Source organism: Nycticebus coucang, chromosome 3 (genome assembly GCF_027406575.1).
Source record: "Nycticebus coucang isolate mNycCou1 chromosome 3, mNycCou1.pri, whole genome shotgun sequence".
Lineage (NCBI taxonomy): Eukaryota > Metazoa > Chordata > Mammalia > Primates > Lorisidae > Nycticebus > Nycticebus coucang.
This window is the reverse complement of record NC_069782.1, coordinates 87,383,243-87,408,332: the sequence shown is the minus strand read 5'-3', so window position 1 is coordinate 87,408,332 and position 25,090 is coordinate 87,383,243. Positions and strand designations below refer to the sequence as shown.

At 46.0% G+C, this 25,090-nt stretch overlaps 1 protein-coding gene across 7 annotated transcripts; it reads left to right on the top strand.

Annotated features, from left to right (window-relative positions):
- The first annotated feature begins 1,179 nt into the window (after nt 1-1,179).
- On the top strand, nt 1,180-25,090 carry PRXL2A (peroxiredoxin like 2A). 7 transcript variants are annotated; one of them, XM_053584269.1, is made up of 6 exons: nt 1,180-1,318; nt 13,636-13,798; nt 15,605-15,696; nt 19,607-19,747; nt 21,011-21,175; nt 24,371-25,090. In XM_053584269.1, the coding sequence occupies exons 2-6, from the start codon at nt 13,654-13,656 to the stop codon at nt 24,482-24,484; spliced, it is 657 nt and encodes a 218-aa protein (XP_053440244.1). In that variant the 5' UTR covers nt 1,180-1,318; nt 13,636-13,653; the 3' UTR covers nt 24,485-25,090. The 7 variants fall into 7 exon arrangements, with proteins under 7 accessions (XP_053440244.1, XP_053440245.1, XP_053440241.1 ...); XM_053584270.1 differs by having other exon boundaries at nt 1,180-1,386; XM_053584266.1 differs by having other exon boundaries at nt 1,192-1,318; nt 13,619-13,798.

Here is a 25,090-nt window from a genome sequence, read left to right as displayed (position 1 = left end):
TTGTACATGAAGCTTGAAGGGGTGCTCATTAGAATGCTTCGGTCCTGAAAAGTCCCCTCCTCTGTGCGAAAACAAAAAAGGCCATCAAAGAGACTATTGATAAACACACTGGGAGAGCTGGAAAGAAGGCAAGATGGCTATGTGCTGAATTTCACGATGCTGGGGGAGAGAATTTTGCCATGGATGAGGATAGGGACAAGAGTATTCACATGATGAAAGAAAAAAAACAAAGAAAGAAATGGAAGAGCCATGGCTTTGGCCCAGAAAAAGGGTTCTGAGTCTGGATGCCTGAAGATTAAGACAACATGGAGTACAATGACTATTAACACAGATCACAACGCTCTATAAGGCTGAATTCTCTGTCACTAGAGTCCATAAGGAAGCCACTGAAGAAGACACCCACAAGAAACTCGCAGAATATGGGAAAATAAAAAACATCCATCTCAGTCTGGACAGGCAAATCGGATACTTGAAGGGGTATATTCTAAACATACCAGGAGGCCCAGACTGCTGCGTAGGGAGGGACTCAAGGTAAAAACTCAGTGGTGGGACAGCCAATCAGTGTTGACTGCTCTTTTGTTCTGCGAGAGGAGAGGTGGCCATAATGCAGCAGGAGTCCAGACCCAGAGAAGTCACTGGCAGGTCCTCTTGTCCAGGTGCTCTCTCCAAGATTCCGTTTGACCATCCAATCTTGGAGAAATGGGGCTGAGGTAGAACTTGTGTTTATATTTGATCTCTTGCCCTACCTGCTAAGTGTTTCTTTTGAGTTATGAATAAATGTTCCATTTTTGTTTCTTTCTGTTTTTGTTGTGGTAAAGCACAGGGCCGGCCAGAGCCAAGCACACGTGCATCTCCATTTTTGTGTTCTAAAAAACAAAACAAAACCACGCTTTAGACTGGAAGGTGATCGGCCTCAGCCGCAGGACAGGTGCTTCTCTATCCCATTAGCACAGTCCAGAGCTTCTTTTGTTCCTTTTGCCCCAGGCAGCGCGCTAAAGAACGCGTCAGGGGCCTACGTTCCTCAACGCACGGAGGAGAGAACCAAAGCACTGCGACGCTAACCTGGGAACCCGACAGGGACTTTCCGGAGAGCCGCGGCCCCTGTCTCCCAGGCAACGGGAAGGGGAGGGGCCGGAACTCCGCCCTCAGGGGGCGGGGCGGGTCACGTGGGAACGGCGCGGCCGCGGGCGAAGACGCGCAGGCGTGAAGCTGCGCAGGCGCGGGGTCCGCCCCTGGGACCCTCGGCCCCGGGAGGGGTTGGCCCCACATTGTCCCCGGCTCGGCCCCCAGAGCAGGCAGGAGAAAAGGAACATTCCGGGTAGGTGCTGCGCGCTGGGTTCCGTGAGGCACGTGACCTGCGCGTCGGCTGGGTCTGCCGCGGCGCAGGTGAGGAAACTGAGGCATGGCCAAGTCGGCGGCGCAGGAAAAGTAGGCGCTGTTTTCATGAGGTTCTACCCTTCGGCCTGTGCCGCCTCAGCGTGGAGCTCCTTAAGAGACTGCCCGGAGTGGCCCCAGCCTTGCCCCAAACCCCCTCAGAGGACCACGCTCCTTCCCCGCCCGCGGCACCCCCTCGCCCGCCCCAGCTGCCCCAGCCAATGTAAAAACCCGGTGCTCGGGATCAGAAGACCCGAGATCGGACCTTGGTCCTGTTGTTACCGGTTCTTCCCGCCCCGCAGGCTTTGAATAAGGCAGGTGGCACTGACCTGCCTGAATTGTTCCAAGAGCTGAGAAAAAGGCTCGGGGATCTGCCCTGCCTGGAGTGCATCTTGGGGCTGCCCAGGGCTGGCAAGGAGTCCAGCTCCAGATGAGGGACCTGGCCGTCCCCCTGTCTGAGCATAGAGTCATGTATTTTTATGAGGGCACGGTTTCTAGCTTTGTTCAGAGCGATCTCAGAGGCACCTGTTACCTCTCTTCCCTAAAGGTTACAAGCTTCTGACTTAAAATTGGAAAGAGAACAAGTGTAAATTTCAAAACACTGTGCTGAGATCTGAAAAGGAAAAGGTGAACGAGGCACTAATCGAACAGTCAATCCTCACGGTTGTTGCAGGGGTGGGAGCTGAAGGAGAAGGTGGAGATGGCTAGAGGCAAGGTGGAGATTGCAAAGTAAGGGAAGTTAAGACACCCCGCTTGGCGAGGGCTGTGGGAAAAGACGCACAGCGGGGAGTCCAGAAGCCCTAGTGGGGCTGAAGTCCAGCTGATTCTCTGCCTCTTTTCCTTACCACACTGCTGTTTTCACAGCCCAGTTACTGGAACTTAATTTTTGGTTCTTGTTTGTATTTTAGTGTATTTTCCTTTGAGCCTGGCGGATGATTTACAAGTAATAATAGTAATTACTTATAATTTATTTTGAAAAGCATTGTCGGGGAGACAGCTTGTGTTTCTGGATGAAGAGGGATAGGTTGCCTGTCACTGTTAGCCAGTAGGCAAGAGACAGGGATAGGTCCACCAAACTTACCTTGGCAGAAGGCTGGTGATTCTGGAGAACAGCCAGAGTAGCCTCTCCAAGACTGTTCTGTTTTACCATTTCCAAAATCATAGTTTTATACATAAAAGTTCAAAGCAAAGACTATATTAATCCTTATTTTAAAAAATAGTCAGCATAACTCAGTGACCTTTTATAACATCCCAATTCAACAGTTAATGTCCTAAATCAGTCCACCCCAGTTACTCAAGTTAGGCATCTTTAGGGTGGAAGCTAAATTTATAAAACAGTAGGAATGGGAGGCAAGTGATTAAACTTAGAACATTAAACCTACCTGACCAGCTGTATCACCTCTGCCCTAGCCTGACTGACTGCACCTTTTTCTCACTACATGTGCTTTCATTCTCTACTTCTATTACTACATTTCATATCTATGAAATAGATTTTGAATGGGAATGATTATTATGATTTACTATATTTGTTTAGAGATTGAACTTATTCAGGCGAGGGATGGCCTTAAAGTGACACTATACCAAGTTTAACTATAACATGTATAGTTAACGAAAGATAACAAGGGGCATATTAAATATAATAATAAAGATGTCTGAGAATAATATATTTCTTATTCCAACAACTGAAGCTTTTAATTTTTGTCTTTGCATAGAACTTGCTGGTCTGGCTCAAGTTCACTGGTTTTTTTTTTTTTAGGGGGATAAGGCTAGATTCAGGAATGATGTAATGCAGACAATTTGACCATTGCAGGGGTTGTGAGCAGGATGTCCCAGGGGCCAGCTTACTTTTCTTTCTTTCTTTCTTTTTTTTTTTTTTATTAAATCATAGCTGTGTACATTAATGCGATCATGGGGCACCATACACTGGTTTTATAGACAGGTTGACACATTTTCATCATACTGGTTAACATAGCCTTCCTGGCATTTTCTTAGTTATTGTGTTAAGACATTTACATTCTACATTTACTAAGTTTCACATGTACCCTTGTAAGATGCACCGCAGGTATAATCCCATCAATCACCCTCCCTCTGCCTACCTCCCCCCTCCTTCACCTCCCTTTCTCCCTTGCCCCTATTCTTGGGTTATAACTGGGTTATAGCTTTCATGTGAAAGCCATAAATTAGTTTTTGGGCGGCGCCTGTGGCTCAGTCGGTAGGGTGCCGGCCCCATATACCGAGGGTGGCGGGTTCAAACCCGGCCCTGGCCAAACTGCAACCAAAAAATAGCCGGGCGTTGTGGCAGGCGCCTGTATTCCCAGCTACTCGGGAGGCTGAGGCAAGAGAATCGCTTAAGCCCAGGAGTTGGAGGTTGCTGTGAGCTGTGTGAGGCCACAGCACTCTACCGAGGGCCATAAAGTGAGACTCTGTCTCTACAAAAAAAATAAAATAAATTAGTTTCATAGTAAGGCAGAGTACATTGGGTACTTTTTCCTCCATTCTTGAGATACTTTACTATGAAGAATATGTTTTTCATTGAGTTGTTCCTCAGGTTTTTTATTCTCAGTCTTGAGGATAACCTGGTCACCTGCTGGAACTGAAGTAGGTTTCAGGAATCAGGATTAGGGGCGTCTTTTTAAGTAATTCAGAGTGTAGTGTGGCTCAGAAGGTGGCCAGGCATGCCATGACAGAGATCAAAGGTTATCTGCTGGAGGTCTTGTAAAAGTCAGGAAGGCCATCTTGGGTGGAAGGTCTAAAGCCAGCTGAGTGAGTTCCTTGATCTGGGTGAGTCTGTGGCTGGAGTGTAGGACGTGGAAGATATTTTAAAAATCAATTCAGGGTAAAGAAGTAAACAGAGACCTAATCTGGCTTTTTTAAACTGTCATGGACGAAGTCAGGGTTGTGAAGTCACTTAAGAGTCAGAATGGGAGACGAGGTTAAAAGGTCACTTAGGACATAAACCGACCAGACCAGCTGTGCCATGTTGGCCTTAGCCTGACTGACTCCACCTTATTCTAACCTGTGCTTGTGGCCCAGCTGTGGGGGCTGAGAATCGGGATTCAGATCACAAACCCTGGTTCCTTAGAAGATACTCATTCATCAGACAACTCTCTATTTTTTGTACAAATGGCATTTTGGGGTGATCATGGACTAATCTAAAAATAAAGTAAGATTTATGCATCGTATTTTTGGCACTCTTTGTAAGGTAGCTTTTATTCTTACTCTTTAGAAGGTAATTTGGAAATTATTCACATTTTACTGATGCAAAACAGTGCCTCATTCAGGTTAACACAGCTTTTGGGAAAAAGAGTTAGATCTTAGTTATTCTTGATCTGGTCTTTCTCATATGCCATTCCTTTTCAAGGGAATGCCATTTACTTGAGACCTTATTATGCATTGTTCCTGAAGAGATACAAAAGACATTTCTGATGGTTGTCTCCTTGGCCTGTGTCATTTAAATGGCACCTGGAAAGTTTGCTCAGGTCTGGAATTGTAGGGCCCCAGCTTCTGTCGGTATCTCAGAAATAAGGCAGCTCTCCTGCCAGGTGAGTTCTTGCCTCTGTGAAATGTTGAGCAGAGGATCCAAGTCTGGCTCTGCTGTCCAGAGGTGTTGAGAAGGGGCAAGCCTCACCTCTGAGCTCGGTGCCCTTTGCCACCTTTGGTCCTGCTGGTGCAGAAGCCTGTGTTGGCTGCTGCTGGGGTGGCATGGACTATTTGCTGTGGAATGGCCAGACAGGCCAGAGGGGCTGAGATAAGCCACGGGTCCCACCAGAGCTAGGACAGGAGACAGGCCTGCAGTGACACAGCTGTGGTACTGTGTTTTATCTGTCCTTTGGCTTTACATGTCCTGTCCTCATAGGAGGGTGAATTAATCTGAGTCCTGAAAGAAGAGAAAGATAATGCTGCCTTAGGATTCTCTTGTGTTGCCGCATTTCACATTCCTCTGGTTGTATATTCATTATGACAACCCTTCAAAGTGCCCTTGTTTTTAAGAAGACATGGAGGCCCACAAGGGGATGAGGTGACCTCTCAGAGTGAGAACCCAGGATTTTTACTTTTTTTTTTTTTTTTTGGCAGTTTTTGGCGGGGGCTGGGTTTGAACCCGCCACTTCCAGCATGTGGGGCCGGCGCCCTACCCCTCTGAGCCACAGGAGCCACCCCCAGGATTTTTACTTTTTAGCCCAGTCTCTTTTGTGGTATCACTCTTGCCGTCCTACCCACACCCATATAACTTGATGGAGCCTGTGTTCTGAGCCCAGACAGGAGGCTGGCAAGTGAGGGAGGCATGTGCAGATCTTTTGGGGGCCTCTCCAGCTCCAGCATCACTTATCAAAGGAAAAGACCTCTTTCAACCCCCACATTCCTCACCCTTGGCAGCATCTCAAACTTTTCCAGTGGCTGATTGTGTCCTCTTGTTCAAAACTTTCTGAATCTGGCATCTTGAAAGTAGGACTGGGCCAGAGCCAAGCCAACAGTTTCCCCCAGGATCAGAGCCAGGAAGTGGAGACTGAGTCAAGTAAATGAGAGTTCATTGCAATTAGCTAGTTCCAGGGTACTTGAAGGCAAGAGTGGGTGGGAGGGCATCTCCTATTGCTTCTGGGTCCTTTACCATCAGTCTGCTAGACAGGAGGTACAGAATGTCTTCTCAGCTGAAAGTGGGAAATGTGACCCTTAAGAAGACATTTGGCTTTGGTTTGTAAACTGCTAAGGATTGGGCTTGAGAGAGGCTGGTGTTCTCTCTAGGCACTAGACTTCCAGGCCTTGTTCAGGAGCATTCTTCTTCTCCACTTGCTTGAGGCCAAAAAAGCAGGCTTTAGGACCCCTTCCTGGACCTGAGCTCCCAGGCTGTCCAGCCTCAGAGATCCCTGGCCTGTGGCTGATTGCCTGAAGCCTGGAATGTCCAATAAATAGTCATGGATTGGGAGTGAGGAGACCCAGACCTGAGTCACAGTATAGCCACAGACAGTCCATCTCACGTAGGTAACCTTGGGCTAGCCAGACTCTTCTCTGAGTTTCAGTTTTCTCATTTACTCAGTAAAGGAGGAGCTGATCTAGAGCTTTGAGAAAAGGGAGGGGAGCAGAGAAGAAAGGGGAAGCATTCTTTTCACCCTAATTCACTGAGGGCTTGAGGCAAGGAGGCCCCTGTGCACGCTTAGCATTTTTTTTTTTTTTTAACTTCATCAGAACCCTTTCTTCTTTCTCTCTGGTCTCAGCCTCAGGCCAGCTCTCTCTAAGGAGGGCGGATCCCCTGGGTGAGACTGGGCTAGGAGATGTACCTTTGATATTTAGAATATAATGCTGTCTCTACTTGCTTCAGATGTGAATTAACTAACCCTGTGCTGATACTTTGTTTCATTAAGGCTTTATCAATTCTTGCCGAGAGGCAGCTCCTTGAACTGGCAGGTGCTAAGCACAGGGAAGGAGGTAGTAAGGGCACACACCCAGCAGGAGAGCAGCAGTGGCAGGCACTCGTGCTTGCTTTCTGAACATCCCATCCCTGTGGTTGCAATCACATAGTACTTTAGGGTCTTCTGATGGATGTCAGAGCTGGGACAACCTCATAGAATTTCTCTTTCCTTCTTCTGTCTATACAGATGAGGAGACCCAGGCCCAGAATGTCTTCATGGCTTATGTCACACTGTCCTGCTAATGAGCAATGGAGCCAAGACCCTACCTAAGGTCACCAAAGGCCCAAGCTTGAGTGTTTTCACTAATGTCAAGTTAGCCCTGTCCAAATTTGCCTTGCTACTGATGTGAAATTGAGTGACTGTAAGTTAGTTCTAACTCTGCCTCACTGTGGCGTTTGAAGAGTAAAATTCAGATCATTTCATTTAATACTTACTGATTACCAGGATCTGTGTTAAGTGTGGGGGTTGCAGGAATGAACAAGACAGCAGCCCCATCCTCAGATTGTGCCACCATACTATGGAGACTGATATGTAAATGACTAAAATACATGAAATCCATTTGCGCAGTGTGTTATGTGCATATCCTGTTGATGCTGTTTAATCAGAGGTGAGGGATCAGTCAACTGTCGGAGCTTGCAGGAAGGGCTTTTGGGAGAAAGTATTTGTGCTGGGCCTTACGAATAAGTAGGCATTTGCCCAGTTGGGGTGGGTGGGGAGAGCACTCTGTAAACACTGTGAGCAGCAGTGTGGCCATGCATAGGCAGTGGTCTGGCCAGGTGCTGCAGTGGCAGGGGATGACGCCAGAAGGGTGGGCTGCAGCTCAGCTGTGCAGGCCCATGTCTGCCATGCCAAGGACTTTATTTAACATTAGAGTCTGAAGGCTAGGGGAGGATGGGTGAGGCCTGGCTGTGTTAGGATCGCTGTGGCTACTGCATGGAGAATAAAGCAAACAGGACAAGAACAAAAAACAAAATCACATTCAGTTTAGTGGTTTCTTAAAATAGTCTAGATACACAATAATAGGGGATGGGGCTTAGTCAGTAGAAGTGAGGTCGAGAATAGGCTAGATAAAGACACATTTCATAAGGTGGACACAACTTCCAGACTGATGAGGTGTGGACAGTGAGAGTAGATTCCCAGTTCCTAGCTCCACTGAGCTAGAGAACTCTGGAGAAGAAATCAACTTTAGTCATGGTCCCTTGTAGATACAGTGCGACAGTAATGCCTACAAAATCCCCAAGTGGAAACGTTGGGTCGAGAACAGCAATTAGGACTTGGAAGTCAATACTGAGCTGGTGGGTGAGGTGCTGGAAATAGGTGAGGTCACCCAGGAAGGGAGTGTGTATTAAGAGAAGCCACTTAAGTGGCAGAAAAAGAAAAGAAAGCAGCTCATGCCTAGAATCCTAGCACTCTGGGAGGCCAAGGAGGGAGGATCCCTTGAGCTCAGGAGTTTAAGACCAGCCTGAGTAAGAGTGAGACCCCATTTCTACTAAAAATAGAAAAATAGCTAGGTGTTGTGGTGCATGCTACTCAGGAGGCTGAAACAGGAGGATTGAGTGAACTCTGGAGTTTGAGGTTGCTGTGAGCTAGACTGATACCATGGCACCCTAGCCTAGGGCAGTAGAGTGGGGCTGTGTCTCAAAAAAAAAGGAAAAAAGAAAGAAAGAAGAAATAAAAGCAAAGGAGGTAAAGAATAGACCTTAGACAGCAGGTGAGGGTCTTGAGTGGTGCCAGCTCACTGTGGGCTGAGATGAGGAATGGGACAGGGAGCAACCTGCACAAGAGGGCTTGGAGAAAGGGACATCTTCCTTTGAATTCCTCGGTAGAACAAGTGATCTGTGTTAAGGGCTTCGCTTCATTAGCCTGCACCGGATAGCGGAGATGGATGGAGTCTTTTGGCACTTGGGAAATGTTATAATCTGCATGACTGCAAATGACTCAAAACTTTACTCAACTTTTTGAAGGGCTGGGGACCTTGGCTGCATTTTCTGGAGATCAACTGTTGGCAGCTAAAGAAGCCCCAGGGCTTCTGGGTGGCCCTGTTCTGCCAGTAGAGTTACTGAGCTTAGGGGCATAGGCGGGACTCAAGAGCCCCGCCTCTGGCCCTCTACTGCCTGGCTGCTCACCCCTGGGTCAGCCTCTTTCTTAGCAGCAGCAGCAAGGGTGTGGATCCTGTGGATGGTGAGTGCTGGTTTGAATTGCCTGAGGTTGGGGATAAGGGACCACGTTTGGAGGGGACTTGCCTTGTGTAGGAAAGAGACAGGGTCTCAAAGCTGTACACGGACACCGACAAAGGGGAGGGGTGGTTATGAATAGGAACTAAGAATGTTCTGACTCCAAGGTGAGCTATTTTTGTTAGAATCATGGGATGTCACTCCATCCCATGGAGCCCATAGGATGTCCTGAGGGTTTTAGGAACCTTAGTACTCATTCCATCCAACCCTCTCATTTTGAAGTTGAGGAAAATGGGGCCTAGGATGGGACTGATCAGCTTAGCCTAGGGAACCTTACTGGGTCTCCCTACTCCTCACTCGTGTTCGCTTCGCAGAGGGAGCTGCCACTCTGAGCCGCTACAGCTGTTGTTTGTGGCCTTATCCTGCTTCACCTTCTGTGGGAGAGAGTGGATCAGATAAGTACTGCAGTGGGGAGCTGAATACTGTAGCTGTGTCTGGTAGGGGCCAGCTTTTCTGTAAACAACCTTGCTATTCTGTCTCAGAGGAGCTGACCCGTTCCTTAACAGGAAGGGAAAGAAAGGGGAGGAAAGAGAAGGGACATCTGGTGTATGGTAAATTTCCTTTAGAGTAAACACGGTTTGACTGTGTATGTATTTGATGACTAAAAAAGTAAGTTTTTTAAAAAAAATTTAAGACAAAGGAAATCATACCCCCTAACCTCCAGAAGTTCACTTCTGAATGTGTGGGACTCAATAAGTTTGAGTCCTATTCCTGTTGACCTGGATCCAGGTTGCAGGACTGTGGCCTGCTGGCTTTATGACGTTAGAGAAGTTACTGAACTTTGAACCTCAGTGTTGTCTGCTTCTAAACAGGGTAACCACTGCATCACAAGCCTGTTGAGTAAATGAAATTAGGCCAGTGTCAAATGACTCTAAGTAAATGCGGTCTACTGGCCTGCTTACCAGGGAGTGGTCTTAGAAGAGGAGGTCAGTGTGTGTATGTCCATGTGAAAACCCATTGTTCTATTTAGATAATTAAGCCTCCTCTACTTGTGGGTGATAATAACTGATTCAGGGTTTGCTCATACTGCAGCCAGTTACAGTGATACATGCTTCAAGATGTCCCTGGGGGACTTGGCTGAGGGGCTGGACCTGCACACTCTATAGGTGTTCCCAGAAGTGAATTTTCACATCTTCTTTCTGGAAGAAGAGCGAGCTGCTAGAGGCCCACTGGGAGCACCTTCCCAAAGGGATGGTTCTCTGCTCACACCTTCTGTATCCTAGCCCCAGGGTGAGGGTAGGGCATAGAAAACAGCGCTTGGGGGTGGGTGGGTGGGTGTGTAGGCCATATGTTATACCCTAGCTCTTGAACTTAGGGTAGAAAGATAGAGACCTTTGGGACGTGGAACTTTGAGTTCCCAGGTTACCTTCAAAACTGACATCAGTCCCAGTCAGCCCACCGCTTCCCAGGCTCAGTCAGCCCAGTCCCAGCCTAGCTCTTCCATGCTGCCTCCTGTGTTCTACACCAGCTCCGAAGCTACTTCCTTCTGGGTGTTTCTGTGATTGCCCAGTCTGGCTCTCATTCTTTCGCTGCTATAGCCTCATTTTCATACCTTGCTCAAGCCGCTCCCTTCCTACTGTTATTTGTACACCAGATATATATCTCCTTGAGGATTGTGTATCATTTTATGTCCCCCCAAATTGGCATTTATTGAATAAATCAGTGCTGAATAAATGTTTGGAAATAAACGCTGAGTCTAGTGGAGTAGAATTCTTGTACTCAGGAGCAAACAGGCCAAATACCTGTCGATGGACTGTGGGGAGACAGAGCCTGTTTGCATCTGAGTGCAGCAGGGACATGTGGGAAGGGTGTGGAGCTGATGTGGAGCTGGCTATGAGGGACTGTGGACTTCCTGAGTGCACTGAGCTGTCCCCTGCATCAAACAGAGTCCATTTGTAAGGTAGATGTAAGCTGACTTTTGTATATTGACAAAGAAATCTGTGGTCAGAGACCAGTCAATGTGATCCTGAGTCATGCACACATCCAGGGACTTTTTGGAAGCAAATAAAGGTACAGAAATTGTTCCAGGCTCTAGGGAGTCTCCTGTTTGTAGCCCACAGGTGAGAACTGTGGTTTTCCTCCTAATTGTTCTGTGAACTATAATTGAATAATGTGTAACTTTGCCACGTAAAAAAATTGCAAGCAGGCCTATGGGAGATTTTTTTTTTTCCTACTTAGTCAGAGAAGTTTGGTTGTCCATAAATCATTTTCATCATTCGATTCTGTTGAATTCATTTCAGCACACATTTGTGGTGAGGCCACTGCATACTAAATGTGCACTGTGCTAGGCATGGGAGATTCAGAGATCAACTGAGGAGCAAAGTCAAAGGAGAGAGATATGACAGGTCCATATCAGTGTGTGCATCAGAAGGATTGTTGGTGTGGTTTGGGCTGAAGGAGGGACTAAACATCTCTCCAGAGTTGGGGATGGGCAGAGCATCTGGGGAGCCTTCATGAGGTGTCTAACTTGTAAAACATAGAATGAGGCAGAATATTTCAGCCAGAAAGTTGGAGATGTGTGTTTGATTCTCACTGTACCTGTCACTCCCCTCCTACAGCAGGCAGAGGGGACAGAAGTTGGGCTGGAGGAGGGCCCAGCTTTCCAAGGCCAGCCTGCCCATGTGACTATCTATACTTTGTTCTGTGGTTTATGGCCAATTGAGCATAAAGTCCTGAAATCTTGGACAATGTTTCTCAAATGTAATGTGCTTATGAATTGCCTGCCAGTCTAAGACTAAAATGCAGTTTAAGATTCCTTATTTCTGGGCGGCGCCTGTGGCTCAGTCGGTAAGGCGCCGGCCCCATATACCGAGGGTGGCAGGTTCAAACCCAGCCCCGCTGAACTGCAACCAAAAAAATAGCCGGGCGTTGTGGCTGGCGCCTGTAGTCCCAGCTACTCGGGAGGCTGAGGCAAGAGAATTGCTGAAGCCCAGGAGTTGGAGGTTGCTGTGAGCTGTGTGATGCCACGGCACTCTACCGAGGGCTATAAAGTGAGACTCTGTCTCTACAAAAAAAAAAGATTCCTTATTTCTAAGGTGGGGCATTCCATATTTCTGTGTGGTGCCCCAATGGGCACCTGGTTCATAGACTAAATTCTGAGTAGTGGGTGGTAAGAAACTCTTCTGTCCTGGCTGGAGTCCCTCACTTTCAGAGACACCTTAGCAGCTCCCCACCCCAACACATACACTCACTGACCTCCCCTTCTTTTTTCTCTTTCTAAATAAATAGATGCCTAGTTCCTCTTTCTTAAATGCTGTTTCATTTGGTCACCCCCTCATCTGGAAGTTCTCTTCTATTTCTTAAATATGAATTTCCCAGGAAGCCTAATCATTAGTCTGCCCTACCCTTTCCTTCCCAGTGACCTCACCACCAAGTCATTCCCACCTCACCTTACAGCAGTGTACCCCCACATAGTCCCCTCTCTTGGTAGTGACATTCGAATTTCCAGGTCTTTGTTTAATCCTTTGGAGAAATACTCTCCTGGCCAAGGCCTAATGGTGGGGAATTAAGTTAAGGTGGTGGTTAGATGGATGTGTATACACCATCCCAGCACCCAGGCCTGTCCCTGGCAGTGATCTAAATACACAGAAGCAAGCTGGTACTTAAGAGTTCATGTCAGATGCTAGGATAGCATGAGGACCAGCCTGAAGGATAAGTAGTACTGCAGGTGCTTATCAGGAGAGGGAAGGCTGGGGGTGGCTTACTGCTGCTTCCAGGAGCTCCTAACCACTAGAGGGAGCCTTAGTCACTCAAGCAAGAGAGGACAATAAGGCTGGTTTCGGACAGGACCCTCCTGGAACTTCTATTTCTTACCTCCTGCAGACGTCTTTTCTCTAGTCCCCTCTGAAGCAGACACTGTAGCTACCTTATTCTGATCTAACACCTGGTCTCTACTTCCATTCATTTGGCAGACATCTGTGTAGCTCTGTTCACGGGGGAAAACATGTCAGATTACACACAGGTGTTTAGCGGTGACCATCTATCAGTAAGTAGTAGCTTGAGAGAATATTTGCCTTCTTGTATTGTTTTTTCACTTTATTTTTACCATGAGCCTATTTTGTTTCCATAATTAGCAAAATAATAATAATAATAATAATAAAGTTATTCTCAATTGGGAGAAATGAACTGAGGCTGCCTCCTACCATGTGTGAAGCCCTGCTGGGCACTGGCTGGGGGCTTGATATGTAGGATATTGTCCTGCTTCTGGAAGATTCTCAAACTAAAGAGGAAGAAAGATAGGGTGACAAACACTGTGATTAGTGTTTTATATATCCTCTCATCACAGAATAGAAAGCTTCTCCTACCCAGGGAGGTAACAGCTGAGTCACCTGGATTGAGGAGGAGGCGGAGGAGGAAGTAGTCTGTCTGCAGGAGACACAGCCTGGGACCTGAGGAGAGAGAACAGCAAGGAAAGCACCTGAGAAGATTGTCCTTTGTCTGTCATATCCCCACTTCTGGTAGCGGGTCCTTAGCCCTTGCCCAGTCTCATCTCTGATCCTGCTGCTCCCTGTCTCCTGGTCAGCAGCCCCTGCAGAGCCTTGTACAGGAGATCAGATTCCAGCTATCCTGTGGGAGCAGTAACGTCTTCTTCCTCTCAACCTCCAGAAATGTCTTTCCTCCAGGATCCAAGTTTCTTCACCATGGGAATGTGGTCCATCGGCGCAGGAGCCCTGGGTGCTGCTGCCTTGGCACTGCTCCTGGCCAACACTGACATGTTTCTGTCCAAGCCGCAGAGAGCAGCACTGGAGTATCTGGAGGATATAGACCTGAAAACACTGGACAAGGGTAAGTGGTGACCCCACCAGTCTCAGTGCTGAGATACAGGCTTTTCCGAGGTGCTAGGATACAGGCTTACTTATTTTTTCATTCTAAAATAGCTTTTTTTTTAAAAGTAAAAATGCAGTGGAACAACCTCAGGAAAAAATAACACTTTTTAAACTAGTGATAATTCTATTACCCTCACTAATACAATAATCATTTTTAGAGTTATTTTGAGGAATTCCAGACCTGTGGGATCTTCACAAGGAAAGAAGTTCCTGAGTCATACAAAAATGAGAGATACTGTTTATCCAATTCCACGCTCCTGATGCTTAGGACAGGGCCTGGCTTGCAGAAGGGACTTGTAATTGAAATGAGGCAACTGGATTGCTCCTGATTAGAGCATGGTTGTCCTCTCCCTGTGATGAAGCTGCAGATACGAAGAAGTACCCTAAAGTGGCGTGTTAGAACAGATCTACCTGGCTTCTTCTTCTTGGGGACCTCCCAAAGTCCATCATGGACAGTTGACAACAACACACTCAAATATAGTAGCTCTGCCTCCTTGCCATGTGCTCTGTGTTAGAGCTATAGCTTGGTGGGATAGGAGGCAGGAGAGTTTGGTGAACCTGGGTCTCACTGGGCGATCTCCAGGTTAGCCCCCAAATGGAGGTCATTGTCATCTGTTCACTAAGTAAGTAAGGAGGCTTGTCCAGAGAAGACAGGAGGTGTGATTATGCAGATTCATGGTAGGTCGCTTTAGCGAAGAACTAAAGTCCTACAAATAGAGACCTGTCATGCTTTATTCAACTCAGGGCTTCCCAATCTTATCTCATTACACTCTCCCCCACTCACACCTCTTTTTTTTTTTTTTTTTTTTTCATATAATATTCCACAGGGACATGGATCCTTCTAGGAAATACTAAAATAATAAGGGGCCAGGCTCTGTGGTTCATACCTGTAATCTCAGCACTTTGAGAGGCTGAGGCAGAAGGATTATCTAATACAGTGAGACCCCATCTCTACATAAAAACTTTTGAAAAAAAATTGCCAGGCATGATGGTTCATGCCTATCATACCAACGGCTTGGGAGACTGAAGCAGGAGGATTGCTGAGCCTGGGAGTTCAAGACTGCAGTGAGCTAAGATCAGACCACTGCACTCCGACCAGGGCAATAGAGCAAAATCCCATCTTTAAAGAATAAATAATAAGGATTTATACTTATTGAGCCTTCACTAACTCTTATTACCAGACACTGTGGTGAGCACATTTATATTCTTCTTTGAGTAATCCCTACAGTCGAAAGTGGAGCTACCTAGATACCTGCATTTTACCAATGAGGAAGCGGAGGAAAAGGAAGAGGAAAAATAGCTTGCCTAGGGTCACGCGTAGGTCTGACCTTCAAGCCTAACTTCAGCTCCAATACTCTACTACTCCAAAGCATTTCCTTGATGGGCATCCTTCCTCTAGTAATATTGTAGTTAACACATTTAATTTAAGAATTTTTTTTTTAGGGTGGCGCCTGTGGCTCAGTGAGTAGGGTGCTTGCCCCATATACCGAGGGTGGCGGGTTCAAACCCAGCCCCGGCCAAACTGCAACCAGAAAATAGCTGGGCGTTGTGGCGGGCGCCTGTAGTCCCAGCTACTCGGGAGGCTGAGGCAAGAGAATCGCCTAAGCCCAGGAGTTGGAGGTTGCTGTGAGCTGTGTGACACCACGGCACTCTACCGAGGGCGATAAAATGCGACTCTGGCTTAGTGTGGTCTCTGAGCTGCTTAGTGATAAGAGCTTGGCTTGGCTAAGGGTGTATAAATGAATTTCCTTTTCTTCTTCCTCAGAACCAAGAACTTTCAAAGCAAAAGAGCTGTGGGAAAAGAATGGAGCTGTGATCATGGCTGTGCGGAGGCCAGGCTGTTTCCTCTGTCGAGAGGCGAGTATATTTGAGGAACTATTCAGAGAAAAGGATCGTGGCAAGTAGCAGCTACTGCATTTCCAGCCAGGATTAAAGGCCTGTAGGCCAACTTTAGCCTTTTATCAACTCTGTTCTCTATTATTTGCTGTAGTATTTCTTTTGACTTAAGCCTTATTTCTGTTTTTGTTTGTTTTTAACAACTCACCATCTTCTACGGGGGCTAACAATACATCTGACTTTCCTTTGGTATCCCAAGGCTTTCACCCTATGCTTGACAATCTTCCCATTTAATCAAGGGCAGTGACCATATCCAAGTTCATGTTCCTGATGCTCAGCACTCACGTATGCTTATTAAAACAATGTGTCTGTTTGCTACTGATGTGGGCATGGTTAGCCCATCCCTGTGATGGGGAATCACTTCAGGGTCACACATTAAAACAGATCTGGCTAAAAAAAAAAAAAAAAAGATCTGGCTTTGTTCTCCTGGGGACTCCCTAAAGTCCATCATGGACAGTTGAGGGCCACACACTCAAACATGGTAGCTCTGCCTCCTCACTGTGTGCTCTCACACTTGGATCTGTAGCTCAGTGTGATTTCAGCCATGCTGTGGAGAGTTTCGTGAAAGTTGGAGCTCACCAACTGGGAGGTCACCAAGTTGGCCCCCAAAGGGACATAATCATTGTCTGTTTATTAGTTCAGGAAGCTGATCAAGGGAAGGCAAGAATTGTGATTATTTATTTATTTTTTTTTTTGTAGAGACAGAGTCTCACTGTACTGCCCTCGGGTAGAGTGCCGTGGCGTCACACGGCTCACAGCAACCTCTAACTCTTGGGCTTACGCGATTCTCTTGCCTCAGCCTCCCGAGCAAGGAATTGTGATTATTGAAACACAAAACTCTAGTGTCAAAGGGAACATTGCAAATACTTGGGTAAACTGAGAACTAGAGTGGTTTGGCCAGTTGGTGGCAGAAGACCAGATGCTGAGATCACTGCCTTTCCTGGGACAAAACTGAAAATGACAGTGTTCCTGTTCTTGAGACACCTTTGCTTCTCTGGTGATGGTCATGGCCACCCTGTCCACTTGCCATCATTCTTCTAGTTGCTCTCGCTGATCCTGAAGCATTTCCTTTCAGCCCTGCTGACTTTGCTTATGCCTGCGCGGTTGGGCTGGTGAGGAATCCACTAGGCTGTGGGATACATGTGGTGCCTGCGGTCCCTTACCTCCAGAGCACTCTTAGGCCTCATGGTTCCTTGTCATGTCCCTTGAAAATACAGCTGCTTGTTAATATTTTCATCTTACAGAGGAGGAAATAGGTACAGAGGATGTAACAAAGCCGTGCTGCCTGGAGAGGTATATTAACTGCCTATCACTGCTGTAACAAGTTGCTACAAACTCAGTGACTTTAGATAACACAAGTTTATCTTATAGTTCTAAAGGTCAGAATTCCAGTTTCCTTACTTTTAAAAGCTAGAGAGGAGAATCCACTTATTTGCCTTTTCCAGCTTCTAAACCAGTGTTTTTCAACCAATTTTTATCTCACTGCGCACTTGAACCTATAGTTAAACTTCCATCGTGCACTTAAATTATGTTGATAAAAAAAAAGGAGTAAAAAAAAGAATATACTTACCGTGCTTTGAACTTCTTTCAAAAACAATTTAATTAGGCCAGGCACAGTGGCTCATGCCTGTCACCTTAGCACTCTGGGAGGTTAAGGCAGGTGGATTGCTTGAGCTCAAGAGTTGGAGACCAGCCTGAGCAAGAATGAGACCCCATCACTACAAACAAAAGAAAAAATTAGCCAGGTATAGTGGCCCAGGCCTATAGTTCCAGCTACTTAGAAGGATCACTTGAGCCCAGGAGTTTGAGGTTGCTATGAGCCATGATACCATGACACTCTAGCCTGGGAAAGAGAGAGTGTCTCAAAAAAAAAAAAAAAAAAAATTAACTAATGATTTTAAAAAATTTTTCATGGCATACCTAAGATCCTCTTCACTGGCATTCCAGTTGAAAATCACTGTTTTAGAGGCTACCTGTATTCCTTGGCTGATGGCCCCTCCCTCTGGTTTTAAAGTTAGCAGTGGCTAGTCAAGTCTTTCTCATGTTCCATTGTTATGACACTGACTTTTCTGCCTCACTCTTTCACATCACCCCTGTGATTGCATTGCTCCCACCCAGATAATCTAGAATAATCAATCTCTTTAGTTTAAAGTCATTTGACTAGCAATCTGTATTTTACCTCAGCCTTAATAACCCCTTGCCGTGTAACAGAACATATTCCAGGAATTAGAAAGTAGACATCTTTAGAGGCTTTTATTATTCTGCCTACCACAGAATGTGGAGTTTCAACTCAGGGCTTTTGATTCCCAATCTGTGATACCTACAAATACCAGCAAGAAAGCCTGTTTTGACTTGATTTCTTGAAGCCGTTGAAATCCAGAAGGTTCCAAGCACAACAACAGCTCTCCCTAATTAATTATAACCTGTTTTCCCGTGCACTGGTCTGTGTCCTGACAGAACATATTTTGGAAACTTACATTTCAAAAATAACGGGTGGGTGGCAGTCTGTTTAGAGTGGTGCAGGCCAGGGAGGAGGTGTGTGACTCAATTTCCACTTCATGGATCTGGGTCATGCCACATCCAGAGTAAGGAGCCCAGGAATACAACCTGTCCTCTCACAGGTAGTCTTTGATCATATCAGGTGCTGTAATCCTCCACAGTTTGGCAGTTGCTATAGCTCTTCATAAATGTATTGTAATCAACGTACTTCATTAGCCATTTTTTCCTTATTCCAGAAAATAAACGAAAACAAATTTAGCCACCACCATACAATAATGTGTTTGTATTGGAGGTGAATAGACTGCATTTAAAAGGATTCCCTACTGACTTTTTAATTCTGATACCACATGTGAGAAAGGAATTTATTCTTGATATTGAAGTTTTACCGTGACTTGTGTAGTTGTGTTTATTCATCCAGCCTACAGTTCAGGAGGGTCAAAGATGTCCGTGCCTCTTAGCTCAGCTGTGGTCCCCACCTTGTCCACCTTCAAAACTTTCCCCCTAGTATTTAGTACCTACTGTATATCCAGCCATATACTAGGCACTAAGTGTTCTAAGAAATGGAAGACAGTTTCTATTTGACACATTTAGAATTCTTCGTTACAGCACTCAACTTGGTGGTAACATACAGACATAGTACAAATAACGTCACCAAGCAGGGAAGATACAACATGCGTAGAGAAGCAGGGCTTCCGTAAGCCCAAGAGTTAGAGGTTGCTGTGAGCCGTGTGACGCCACGGCACTCTACCCGAGGGCGGTACAGTGAGACTCTGTCTCTACAAAAAAAAAAAAAAAAAAAAAAGAGAAGCAGGGCTTCACTCCAGCCTGGACTAGCCAGGAAAGTCTTTTTTGAACAGGGATACCTTTCCAGAGGGTAGGGTTGCCTGGAGAGAGAAGGGAGAGGAGCCGATTGAGTGACAGTGTGGCAGCAGCCATCTACATGGCCGGAGGACAGTGCTTCTGCTGGGCCGCATGCTAGTTTGGTCTAGTATTAGGGAGGGGCTGACAGATGAGGTAGGGAAGTGACTTAGGCAGGAGCAGAGGATGTGTCTGTGTGTAATCTCTTAGTTATGCCTTCTCCCCAGGCTATGGATAAGAAACCTGTAATAGAAGCCTCCCTTCTCCTTTTCCTTGTGGAGAAGACAAAAAGCCTGGGCTGAGAGGAGTCCTGAAACCCTACACGGAGGCCTTGTGCCCAGCTGGGACAGGTGCATGCTGGGCTAGACAGGCCTGAATTGCTTCTGGTATTTCATTGCCTCTGATCCTCTGCTTTCTGTGCGAGCCATGCTGGGGAGCCTGTAGGGAAGAGAAGTTGTTTGTTGGCTGCAGAGCCACAGGAGCTCATGTCCTTGAACCTCTGTGTCTTCTGCAGGAGGCTGCAGACTTGTCCTCTCTGAAACCCAAGTTGGAGGAGCTGGGCATCCCGCTCTATGCAGTGGTGAAGGAGCAAATCGGGACTGAAGTGAAGGACTTCCAGCCTTATTTCAAAGGAGAAATCTTCCTGGATGAAAAGGTGCGGGTGCTGTATGCATGTTGGTCACAGACTATTAGAGATCATGCGTGGCCGGGAAAATTCAGTGGCCTGGGTGTGTGCAGCCTGGAGCTGGAGCCTACTCTCCCCTTCAGCTTTCCTGAACTCACAGGGCCTTTCCCTGCCCTCTGACCAGAGCACAATCACATACTAGAAGCTGTCCTCCTTGCTGGGCACAGTGGCTCACTCCTGTAATCCCAGGCCAAGGTGGGTGGATTGCCAGAGCTCACGAGTCTGAGACCAGCCTGAGCAAGTGCAAGACCCCATCTCTAAAAACATAGCCAGGCGTTATGGTAGGCAGCTATAGTCCCAGCTTCTTGGGAGGCTGAGGCAAGAGAATCGCTTAAGCCCAAGAGTTTGAGGTTGCCATGAACTGTGATGCCACCGCACTGTACTGAGGGCAACAAAGTGAGACTCTGTCTCAAAAAACAAACAAACAAAAAAAAGCTGTCCTCTCAGTCATAGGTGGTCCTCACCTTGTGTGTTCAACTTAAGGTTTTTCATCTTTATGATGGTATAGAAGCCATTTGGTAGAAAACATACTTCAAGAACCCACATGACCACTATCTTTTTCCTTCTCAGTACAGTATTCAATTATATTCAGCACTTTGTTACAAAGTAGGCTTTGTGTTAGATGATTTTGCCCAAGTGTAGGCTAATGTAAGTGTTCTGAGCATCTTTTAAGTAGTCTAGGCTAAGCTATGATGTCCGGTAGGTTAGGAGTATTAAATGCATTTTTAACTTAGTGGGTATCTCAGGACATAAGTCAAGGAGTATCTGTATTACTTAAGCCTGTTCTGCAATATGATCAGAGAGGGTAAGAAATTGCTGCAACTCTATCAAGTTCTCCACCATAAGGTGGGGCTGGAGCACAAACCCTGTTCCTGTAATTTGTTGGAGCCATACTTTTTTCCCTCTGCTCCCATCTCTGCAGAGTATAGCACTGTTCACCCTGGCAGGTGCCAAGACTAGTGAGAAGTTAAAGTCAGAGTTGAAAGCTGCAAATCTGTTTTTTCAGGCTGGGGCTGCCTTGAGGTCAGAAGCCATGCCTGCCAGGATTCTCTTTTTCCTCTGGCAGTTGAAAGTCTTCCTGGGTGTGAGCTGTGTGTTGGATGGGGTTGAGGACATGAACCATCAGGCTTTGGGTCTTTACCTAAGAATAAATGCCCGATTGGGAATCTTTCTTCCTCGGAGAAGGCAGGCATCTAGGCTACTCATGTGTAATCTGTCTTTCTCACTCTGTAGAAAAAGTTCTATGGTCCACAAAGGAGGAAAATGATGTTTATGGGATTTATCCGTCTGGGAGTGTGGTTCAACTTCTTCCGCGCCTGGAATGGAGGCTACTCTGGAAACCTAGAAGGTGAAGGCTTCATCCTCGGTGGAGTTTTTGTGGTGGGATCAGGAAAACAGGTAAATTCTTATTGTTTACTTGTGTGACAGTGGGTTTCTGTATCTAGAAGCAGGAGACCTTGACCAGGAGCCTGGGGAGAGGGGTTGACTGTCTCTATTGGTGGGGGGTCACCCCACCTTCTAAAAATCCAGGGACCATGAGGAAGGGAAGGAGGTAACTGTTCATTACACATTTGCTCTCTGCTGGTATCTCACGCCTTAATCTATTCAAGCATCACAGTGACATCATAAAAATAATCTGATCATTTTGTAAAGTAGGAACTTGGGACTGAGGTAGTGAGCAACTGTAGCCAGTAGTGACAGTGCTGGGGCACTGCTGAGCCCAGGTTTCCTTGACTTCAAGTTCCATTTTTTGTGCTTGAATGAAAGCATGTTTTTTTTTCTGTTTATGAATTTCCTCCCTTACAGTGTTCCCAGGCCATCAAGGATGAACCATAGGGAGAAATGAAGAGGAAAGGAGGAATAAAAATAGGCCTGAAGAGGGGAAGTGGCAAGGAGGTGTGGAAGGAGACCATACTTTTCCCTGTAGGGTCTAGGTGACAAGGCTGCCTTGGGAGAGGTTACTGACTCCTCTGCACCAGGCTATTGTAGGCTGTGGTTATAAGGGTCCAAGGTCAGCATGGAGACTCCAGAGGAAGGTGTGGAGAGGAGAAATGAGGTCTCTGTGGGCCCAAGAGGCACATGGGCACATTTTGGTGCATGGGCAGCCTCAAGCCAGGGTGACTCCCGACCCTGGAGGGCAGTGCCAGCAGAGGCTGGGTGGATGGGGCAAAGTGAACACAGGCAGGGCCTGGGAGGAGAACCTGGAGTCTCCCCACCAGGGTTGAAGTCTAGCCTATCTCTGCCAACCTGGGGCATGATATTAACATATGTAAAAGTGCTTCCAGTAGAAATGTGAGGTTGGTCTGTGCTACTGATGTTGCTAATCGCATACTTTTTATAATTGGGGAGAAATAAAAGTTAATGGGTCTAGAAATCCTATTTTAGGCTTTATTTCTTATCTCTCCCTTTTATATCTTGGGAACTGTTCTTGACTGTATTAGAATTTAGCATAAATGGTGTCTGATTTAACTGAAATCTGTTTGCTAATTTGTTGGTAAATCTACCAGAATTTCTGAGTGATAAATGGCTGCCAGTTGGTACCTGCCTTGTTCCAGGCACTCATATAAATAATCACATGTCTTCCTCACAACCAGTCTAGGAATTTAGGTATTTTTAATCCCATCAATGTGTAAGGAAGTGGGCCTAGAGATATGAAATAACTTAGCCAGTGATACAGCTAGGAAGTGGTACAACAGAAATGGAACCCAGGAACTCAGATCTGTCCAGCTTCAGAGACCTGCCCCTGCACACAGCCTGTCTTCAGAGGTAGCCCCCCTGTGACCCCTTCCAGATGCCCTTGCACTAGGGCAGTCTCCTTCCCGAGAGGATTGCCCATCGTCTCCCTACTCTGGCATTGTGGGATTCCTTTCCCCTTCCTGTCTCGGCCTTCTCATGGCCTCTAGGGCAGGGCTTGGCACACCTGGCATCCTTCTCTTGCCTGGCAATGACTCACTGGTGCTCGGGCCTATTGGCACATTCTGGGTGTTGCTCGGGGTGGTGTGTTTTCCTTATTGGTACTCCCTAGAGCTGCCAGCCTTCATCCTCCCTGGTGGAAGGTTGACTGAGCTGGCAGAGCTTCAGGACTTAACCTCAGTCCATTTGGGGAGTAGAATTTTTGCAGTTCCACTATGCCAGGTGCCACTCAGTGGGGATTCCTTTTGTAATAATAATCATCAATCACATTTACTTTAACAAAGCATGTGTGCATTATAGAAAATTGGGAAACAGGCAGGTGCAGTGGCCCACACCTATAATCCTAGCACTCTGGGAGGCTGAGACTGGCAGATTGCTTGAGCTCAAGTGTTTGAGACTAGCTTGAGCAAGATTGAGACCCCGTCTCTACTCAAAAATAGAAAAATTAGCCAAGTGTTGTGGAGGGTACCTGTAGTCCCAATGGCTTGGGAGGCTGAGGCAAGAGGATTGCTTGAACCCAAGAGTTTGAGGTTGCTGTGAAGTATGATGCTATGGCAGTCTACCCAGGGTGACAGAGTGAGACTCTGTCTCAAAAAAAAAGAAAAGAAAAAAAAAAAAGAAAATAGCGCAACTGTGGAAGGTGAGGAGAGCCAAACTATTAGCTCAACCACCATGGATAACAACAGATTGTTAAAACAAGGCTGACTGGCCTTTTGTTTGTTTGTTTTTTAGAAAATGGTACCTTATTAGATGTTCTTTTTTCATTTAACAGCATATCATGAACATTTTCCTGTCATTATATATTCTTACTTTTTAAAATATCTGTATTGGGCGGCACCTGTGGCTCAAGGAGTAGGGCGCCGGTCCCATATGCCGGAGGTGGTGGGTTCAAACCCAGCCCCAGCCAAAAAAAAAAACCAAAAAGGTTAAAATATCTGTATTATGCTTTATCAGCAAGTAAATACAATTTCCTGATCTGCTTCCCTGTAGTCATCACTGTGTGGTGGGACTTCTTGTTTTTTACTACTTATTAATAATGACACAGCATATTTATAGATTTTTTCTTAATTTCATTTCCTAGATGTAATGGGTCAAAAAACCCTTAACAGGGATTCCTTGATATTAATCTCAAACACATTATTTTATGTTCTATACCAAAACTTTGGGGTCACTTTAGGGTATCCTATGTCTTAGTATATTTTGTGTCACAGTATTAGAAGTGAGTGGCTTCCAGTTTCTTAGGAAGATTAGAGGAAAGAGAGGGTCTCTTTTCAGATAGTCATTCAGTGCCTGCCTGAAAGTTTGTCCTCTGAGCTCCACTTCCACACCTTTAGGCTTTTTCTGTGTTAGCTTCCTTTTTTTCTCGTTACCTGGAATGTTCTCTTACCTGCATCTCTACCTGTAGACATCCTTCTTTCCTCTTATGCTTTTTGTCATCTGTGAAGCCTTCTCGCTTTTGTCATAGTCACTACTGACTTCCTACTGACCACCAAAGTGCTGCTGTGATGTGGCCTTCCCTGATCTGCCTTCCTCAAAAGACCGAACTTCTCGAGAGTGTGAGCCAGGCCTGATTTAGCTATGTGTTCTATGCTGCCAGAGACAGCTAGTTCCCCATGTCAGTCTCATGAATGAATGACTCAGAAGAAGGACTGACACTCGCTCTTATTTCCTTCCTTTTAGGGCATTCTTCTTGAGCACCGAGAAAAAGAATTTGGAGACAAAGTAAACCCACTTTCTGTTCTTGAAGCTGCTAGGAAGATCAAGTCACAGACTTTGAACTCAGAGAACAAATGATTCTGTGAAACTGCCTAATGCAGGATAACTTGGAGCACTTACCGTGTCTTTGGGAGGTGTTGTGTTTCTGCTATGTCCCTCAGGGGTTAGACACCCACTTATACTGTGTTCTCAGTATGAATTAGTAACATATTTAATCATGTCTTCTATTTATGCCCAGTAAGGCAAAATTGCCCCAAAAGAAGGGTGACAAAAGTCTAAGAAACTGGTAAGGGTTATTTTAGCTAAAACCTGGAAAATATGAAGCTTAAAATTGACTGCTGCACCTCATCACAAATGTTTATGGTGTTTATTTCAGATGGTTTTTATTTTTATGTCTTTAAAACTCTAAGGAAAGTTGATTGGGAAATTGGAGAATGTAAGGTTTGTGACTTTTATGGTTTCTGTTAATAACTTGTTATATAATGTCAAAGAATATTCATATAAAGGAACTGATAAGCTCCAGATTGGTTTGATACAGATAAATTATGAAGTGAGATCTCTTGTTTCACTGTCTTCCATTCTAACCCCAGAGATTGTTTTTCTAGAAGAAATGATCTCTAGCTCTAAGAAAATTATGCATTAGAAGTGACCTGCATATAAAACTAATAAAAATATTTACCATAA